An 8604-nucleotide genomic window follows, 5' to 3' on the forward strand; every position below is an offset into this window, starting at 1 on the left:
CTTACCTGGCCGAGTGCAAAAAATTGCTCGCACATGATTTCCACTTTTACAGTACATTCAAGTCTTCCTTTTGTTTTCCTCATGCACATTGGGGGAGCAAAGGGAGGAGGGACAAAATAACATGAAGAGTTAACATTGCAATGAATGACTGTATGAATGATGCAACAGTTATAGATAATGCATAATGAGATAAATGTATTATCTTGTTTCACATCGTTACATCATTGGCATGGAAAAGAACATAGTATGACACAGTTCAGATAATTGGATTTGTGGTCATGCTGCTGCTCAGCTGTGAGCGTGGGTGGTCCAAACCACTTTCTCTATTGGTTACAGTTGTTCTCTTCTTTTTTTTCCTTTTTTTTTTTTTTTTGAATCATGGTTTATGAAGTTACAGTGAAAAGTGCACTAGCTGCAATATATCAGGGAGGTGAGAAGAAATATTCCTCTCACCTCCCTGAGTATATCTATCATTTAGATCAGTCAATAGGATACTCATATACACCAGCTATTTGAAACAATATCACAGAATCTTAAAAACATGAGATTCTGTACTCAAGCATAAGCCAGTGCCATACTCGGCTAATAATATGATGCAAACATGGCACTCTATGCCTTGTTATGATTATGTGATTTACATAAACATAAAAAAACAAGACTAACGAAAAGAATAAGTGTTTTAATAAGCATGTATTTTTGTCAAACAGACAGGAAACATTTGTAAAATGCTGGTAAGCCCTCTGTGCTGTTTCTTTCATTTCATGAACTCTTCTTCCATGGAAAAGATTTGCTAGTGATACAGAGAGAACCTGTGGTGAGAACCAAAACCACCAGAATGAATACAGAACCTGATGAGTATGCTAGTTACTCCCACGCCGGTTTTATTTGTTTCTCAGAGGAAGTCTTCAATTGATATTGTTTTTTTAATGCCTTGGTCGGAGATGAAATGTCGAACAAGTGAGCAAGATGATTTATCGAAAATTTGAGAAACCACAAAGCACCCTGTTGGTCTCTCATTTAGTATGTAAATGATACAAATAGGACGACGATCCTACGGAAATGGAATATTATATCAATGAGATTTTAAAGTCGGGCCATAAAGAGTCACAACAGGGTCATATACACAATGAAGCAAAGGTCCCTGATGCAAGTGACTTGGTTATCAAGCTTCACCGCAAACCACAAAATCCTACAAAGTTTGTGGGAAGTAAAGTGACCCTCATAATTTATTGAAAAGAAAGTGATATTTTGAATGACTCTGCAAAGTCTTGCACCGGCAAGTAAGTAAACTCTGCCTTCCGAATGCAGCAATTAATTAGTCTAGTAATGGGCATCTGCCGACCACAGAAACACTCATGCAAATGTGTTACAGAGCACACTGAGCAGGACATACCACATGGTGGAAAGGGACTGCAATTATCACATCTTTTTTTTTTGGTAACACAACATTTGCTTCCTGCAATAATTGCTCTTGTTTCATTTTCTTCAAGGACTTAGGGGTAGGGGTCAGTGTTGTGATAGGCTTTTAGATTTAATTTGATGTAAGGATTGGGATTAGGGCTAGGGGCATGTTTGTAGGTAGAATGTTTTGCCGAAGATGCCCACAATCAATAGGTTGATTACTGTATACGCAATATATTTCGTGAGTCCAAATTTTTACAAATCAGGAATTCCCAACAATTTTGCGAGTGGTTAAATTCGCGATCGTGGAGTCCTGTACTGAACGGAGAAATGTACACGTGTACATCACATCCACATCGGGATCAGAGTCAATATTTTCGCGTGTCTTTAATTTCGCGGATAGCACGTGACTCGCGAAATTCACGAAAATAAAATCCTCACGAAATATTTGGCATATACAGTATGACTAGTGGTATGCTTTGTGAGTAGAATGTATGTTTGGCTTAGCATGCAGATATTTCATGGGAGCAAATTTGTTGCAGGAGCAGATGTGATGGAACTCTTAATTATAGTTGTTCAAGGTGTAGTTAGTAACAGTAGTAGTAGAAATAATTCTAATAATAGTACTGGTACATTGTAGAAGTATCATCATTTTAGATTAATGTCATCATGGATATTATTATCATTGTTATTATCGTTAGCAACAGTCTTAGTAATAATGGACTGTGTATTATCACAAAGGTGGGAAATGGCCAATTTTCCTTCTGAAAAGGAGGCCAATTTTCCTTCTGAAAAGGAGAGACTACTTATTTTCTGTCCTTTCTTTATGGGTCATGAATGCAAACATATGCAACCACTCACAAAATGGTCTTGCAAATCCCAGTTCTCAATACGGTTTACTGTAAATATGGACATTTTTGTGATGTATAGATTTTTGCACATTTCATGCGACATCAAACTGGCCCAAAAATGAAAACATGTGAATATTTTTGCTAGTAATATGTGATAAAATATCATCTCATTAATTCCATGCAAAATTCATTTCACCTGAATTAGCGTGAAAGATTACTCATGCAAAAATTCCCACTTTTACAGTATACTTCAGATCACCTGAAAGCAGCACAGTCACTAAAGGCTGTAAGAATTTTCTTACAGGGGAACTGAACAGAATAGCAAACTCCATGAAATTAAAACTGAAGTCTACCAGTAAAAAGTGAGATCATATTTGGAATGAAAAGAAAAAAAAAAGAGAAAGAAAAAGAAGAACATGAGTTTGTGAAATCTGAGAGCTAAAGATGAAAAGTGTGTGGGATTTTGCCGAGCTTAACTGAAGTCTTAACCTCTGACTGGATCTGACATCAGGATTTGCATCAGAGTTGAGATGTCTGACAATATTTGTAAGCTACAGCAGTGAAGGGGATTTCAGTGCACAGAGATCGTAGACTGTGATTGCCACAAGTAGAGTGAAACCGTCAGTTTTGAGACAAGATGAAAGGAGTAGATTGTTATTATTTCTGGTTAGAAACAAATTCTGAATAGTATACAGAGCCCTCATGTCAACAGTTAACATTTTAACATGTTGGTTTCACGCACTGTTTCCTCTACTTCTCACCTGATGCATACTAGACACTTGATCTGATGTGATGTTTTATTTCCAGGTGTTTTTATTTTTCATGACTGTTTACGGATGAAGGATATAAAACTTTGCAAACATGATAAGGAATGCAGAGAAATATGGAATTAGTTCTTGTCACAACGATCATTATTATTGAGAGCATATGGGAAGAAGCAAATTGCTCCAGCTAATCTTGTGTAAGTGGGAGGAAAAAAACCCTCATCATAGACAGAACTTGACTCCCACGTTGCCCCCCCCCCCCCCCCCCACAGCAAATTATCCAGTTGTGGTACTCAAACATATCAACATATCATATGTGAGTGCAGTATGCATTTGCTGAAACTTGTAGTGTACTCTGAAAGACTGCAGATTTGTGCCATTCTTTATTCATTACATTTTGAAAGTTCCCTGTAGAAAGCTAATCCTGATATGGCCCTATTTCATGGACTTGCTTTGATTTCCTCCAAATTTGTCCCTTCCCCCATCCCACACTTCTCAGCGGCCCAGCCCCCATGACAACTAATGTTTTGATGGTCGCTAGCTGAGATAAAGTGCTGTCATTCGATTCGTAATTAGGATGAGGTTTTACTTATATTCCAGCTTGCAGGAACACACCCCAGGCTTAACACGTCCCGTCTGATGATTTTTCATGGCATTAGATCAAAAGTGTTTAGTTTGATGGTACAGATGTCATACACCCCTTCATTTACGATTGGGAAAAAAAAAAGTGGAAGTCATTAATTTGTCACTTTCACAAGCTAGTGAAGCTGCAAAAAGGCCTCAAAGGAATGATGAAGGCCACTTGATATATCAACCAGGAATGATCAGTGAAAGATTTTGCACAGGGGAGCTAATTTCATCTATTTTATATCAGTAAATGATGTGTGTGTTTGCAATCATGGCTAATGAGATGTTATGTATTCAGGTCACATTACAGGATCGTTTGAGTTCTGACCTTTTTTTAAACTTTGTCCAATAGGGCATAAGGGAAATATCATTGAAGACTGTGATGAATGGGCTGGCCCCTGTATTGCATATATAATGATGATATATTATATCAATGATTTATTTTGAGAAATATGAGGAACAATATGGGATTTAAATTATCATTTTTTTTTTAATGACAGTGGCACAAATATTACCAAAACATTTATAGATGATAAAAGAGGTGATGGTTTTAAAAATAGATTATAATAATAGATAATGATAAGGAAAGTATATACTCATTTATCTTTCTGTCTCCATTTATTCGTCAGTTTTTCTTGTCTGTTCATTCTCTGATTTTAAGGGTTGTAGTAACAATAGTAGTTTCTACCACATGTTTGTCAGCCTGTTTCAGCTATTTTCTATCTGCATGTTCTTTTTGAAGATAATAGCATCAAAGCTTTGAATCAGATTTATTTTTGGGGGGATAAAATGTTACACTGCAATCCCATGATGCACAAAAAAGAGAAAAGATTAAATGTCATGTTGCTCTGATTTAAACTTGACTAATACCTAGCCTGGTGGCTTTCAAAATTCAGATCAAATGTTGATTCCATCTTTAATTTGTGGCTAATGTATCATTCTGTAACTTTGCCAATATTTGTATGCTGCCATGGTTACCCACCAAGCAGACATGTAGTCCTTGGAACCTATCTTAAAGATATTTATTCAAATCCAGCCTTCAATTTGTACATAATCTAGCAATGTTCTGTCCTTCCTATAAACCTCTTTTTCTTTTCTTTTTTGTAAGTATACTTATGTTACTTTATTATGGAAGTGTGGGTACATAAAACATCTACAAGAAACCCTGTCTATGAGACCGTATTTCTGATCCAGAAATAGTAGGGCATTCATAATCAAATTGAATGTCAAGTTTGTTTCGTCCAAGATATATCCACAGATGCCATGTGTCATACAGAAATGTGTGTACAGTGTATTTCGACATCTGCATTAGATTGTGCACTTCCTAATATCACAACATGTCAGCATTGATCACGTCATGCAATCATTTCATAAATTTCTTGATGAAGGGTAAATAGCCGATACCGTGCCAATGGGGGACTCTTATGTAGAATTTTGTATCACTCATACGTGCCATGCCACCCCTGATTTTTAATTTAGTCAATATATATATAGTGCTTTTTGATTGACAAACACTAAGGGATTTTACAGTAAAGTAACAGAATTTGCTATCGATGTACATTGCATTGAGTATTTGTATGTAACAGTCATACTAAGATTTAACAATGTTAAATAACAGTTGCCATGAAATATAGATGTGCATTGTTCATCTTTGTTGAAATGAATATTTATTTCCTTCAAAAATTCTCCTAAACCTCTTCACCTTTGATATGCTCAGTTTGGTTGCTTGCTCTCTGTTTGGAGATAACTTACATCAAATAATGGTGACCTGACACTGAAAGTTTTACATTAACCTTTTGAGGACTACATTGTAGTCCTGAGTATACTCTGACAAGCGTCTTTGGGAAATGTGTGTTGTAGCAAAATCAAACCGTCCTCAACGGGTTAAAAAATCTGTGATCATCAAAGATCCATCCCATGTTCGACCCAAGACTTTTGCTTGGGTAGGGTCTGGAGCAAGAGACTAGGAGTGAAGCCAGAGTCAGGCTGATAAAGACAGTTCCTCTCTCTAGAGTGAGCCCCAAATACTTTAGGTCTTTCTGGCAGGCATCCCCGAGTGATCTTGAAAGTCTGCCAGAAGTTTAAGTAAATTTAGAAGGGTCCTAAATTTCCTCATTTTGCGCAACTGTGTGGTTCACATCCTTTTCAGGCTTAGGACTGCAGCCTTGTTTTTCAAAGAATAGCTGAGTTAAAAAGGATTTTTGTCCCATGTTTAGTGTTTATTTGTTACTTTCCCTTTGCTTGCTTAAGTTTGTCAAAGCATTCCATGTATAGCTTGTAAATGCTATCATGCACACATTCACATACTCTCATACATGCAAACATACATTATGATGTGTATGAACTTCTTATACACATAGACAAATATTCGCTCATTCTGGTACATGAAAGTTAAAAAAAAAGTTTGTAGACTTGCAGCATTCTAAAACTGATATACATTTCAGTTACATCATTCATTCTTCTATTTAAAGTACAGCTCCTAATGTTTGCTGTGGTGGGTATCTACATGTGACTCATATTACCATTGGTTGAATAGCAGAATGGTGTTAACAGTATGGAGTTCATGGAGCTTTTCAAACTTCCTAATGATGTCTATGATAACTGTCACACCAGTGGTATTTCATGAGATGGACTACCATGTAAAAATTAAAGGCTGAAAATTCCATAATTCTTCAGAACAAGATGCCATATTTTTTGCATAATTTTTCTGATTCCATGACAAACTTGAAATGCATATTTCCATATTTATCACAAACACCCACTACAACTTCATATGTCATTTGCAAGGAAGGTTTGTGATTGTAGTGAATGTAGTTCATAGACCAGAGTATTGATGTATTCATTGTTTCTTTTGTTGTTGTTTTTGTCTCTTTGTTTTTGTTTTTTTGTGCTTGTGCTTTCCTTCCCAAGTTTATCCATGACAAATTCTCAAGCTATCTCAGGCTGGCCTTATGAAGCAAATCCTATTTGTAGATATGCAATTACAAGTTATCACAAGCATTGTGTCTTGAATCAGCTATGACATTGGCAACAGTAGTAGTAATTACAATGCCCGTAGCATTCAAATTGTATGACTTGCAGTGCCTTTTGTTTTTGTTGTTGTTAACATTCTTGTCTACATGTATGTAAATGTATTTCAAAATGTTGAGAGGTTGACTGCTATGCCTCTATGACTAACAATACAAAGTAGTGTCTGCTTTAAAGTTTGATACAAAAGACCAAGTGTCCCAATTGCTTTGCACATGAAGTCAAACTTCGTTCCATCTGGCTTTCAAAATCTGTGGAATGCGAAGTAGTAGGCATTCTGTCTTATACAAGTTTTTGTTAACTCTGTTATCGTTTTGAAATTTGATTCAGACAAAGTATAACCTGCCTGTCAATATTGTGACAAGATGAATGTACATTTATTGTGATACAGAATCAGACTTGTGTACTAAACTTTAGATGATATGTAATTATAAGAGCATGGACTAACTAAAGTAGTAGTCTTTGATAAAGATGTGCTCCAAGTTTGAGAAAACCAACCAAAGGGTTCATTCGTGATTCCCATACTTTTTGTCTTAGCATATGAAATAGTTGTCATAACATTGCTTAAACTCCATGAAAAGTTAATATTTACATCTCATGGTCTCAATTCTATCTCAGGATAAAACAGTAGGGTATCGTTTCTCTGATCTGCAGTCTAGATGTATTTCATTTCGCTGTTGACTTTGAAACGTAAAAATAACCCGATACAGATTGTCATCGCATCCTGTGAATAAGAAGGCATCCTGTATGTTAAAGCCCCACAAACTGCTACGTTTTCCCCCTCGGAAAGAAGATAGTGTGAGAATAACTTGCATGGGGAAATCAAGGGGCTGAAAACATGCACTTATCTCACTAATCCATTTTTCCTCCATATTGTTTTCTTCTCTCTCCCTCTTATCCCCCCCCCCCCCCCCCCCCAACAGACATCTCATGTCCGGTGTAGATGTCCTGAAGCTGTTGGCTGAGACCCTCGGCTGTATCGACAGAATATCAGAAGACAAGACGGAGAAGCCGAAGTCGTTTGGCACGGCCCTCTGATGAGCGGCGTCGCGGCCCCGCCCAGCGTCGTAGCCCACCTCGTGTCGTCTCATCTCGTTCCCTTCCACCCCTCTTCGCAAACTTTTGCGTCCAACTTCCACCCCCTTTGCACACACCCGTGCCAACTGTGCCTTCAACAAGAAGTTTGCAGCAATTCCAGTATTCTCTCGCACGCACACACAGACATACACACATACGGATTTCTAATCTCTTTTTTTTTTTTCAGTATGGCATGATGGATTGTTGTTCTCAACTTTCCCGTCATGTGTATCAAGTGTTTTTTCATTAATAGCCATTGATATACTATTCAATAGCTTTGATACAAAAAGAAATGTCTCCTGGAATGGATTGTAGTGAGGCATATTGGATTGCAACTTTTTTCGTGGCATGCCAGATGAGGTAAAATAACAGCATTAGAGTAATTTTCTTTTTTTTGCTGTTGTTCAACTTCTAAAAAGTGATAGACAGTGTACATTGTGAAATGTCAGCCCTTCATTACATTTCACGCAAGGATTCAATTAAACAGCCTGGAAATTAGATTATGCGTCAAATGAAAACCTTGAAGATGATGAACTTACACAGGAAGGTCAACAAACTTCTTGCTCAATGAAAGTGTACAAATCGTGTTTTGATATGGATGGATCAGCTGTCTGTGGGCAATTTGAGATGAAGCACCAAGGATGTGTGGGTGTGTGTGTGTGTGTGTGTATGCCTATGTGTGTACATAATGTGATCAAACATGCTGTATGATATGTAAGCTGGAATGTATGTTACCGCTGGGATTAATTGATTGACGGATGCTGGCAGGAGGGAGGGGGTGGGGTGGGGACCAGGGAGAATCCAGCAGTGCTGTTGTGTCTGTGTATTATGTGTGTGGGGGTATGTCATGCCGAGTG

General features: G+C 37.4%; 1 protein-coding gene across 1 annotated transcript in view; it reads left to right on the forward strand.

The window, feature by feature from the left end:
• LOC140233005 (uncharacterized) overlaps window positions 1–8321 on the forward strand; it is a 102820-nt gene extending 94499 nt beyond the window's left edge. The window contains exon 8 of the mRNA XM_072313111.1: window positions 7594–8321. Within this exon, the coding sequence (XP_072169212.1) occupies window positions 7594–7708 (115 nt within the window). The 3' untranslated portion in view covers window positions 7709–8321. The remainder of the gene's footprint in view (window positions 1–7593) is intronic.
• The last annotated feature ends 283 nt before the right edge of the window (window positions 8322–8604 follow it).

This window comes from Diadema setosum, chromosome 9, assembly GCF_964275005.1.
Source record: "Diadema setosum chromosome 9, eeDiaSeto1, whole genome shotgun sequence".
Taxonomy (NCBI): Eukaryota; Metazoa; Echinodermata; class Echinoidea; order Diadematoida; family Diadematidae; genus Diadema; species Diadema setosum.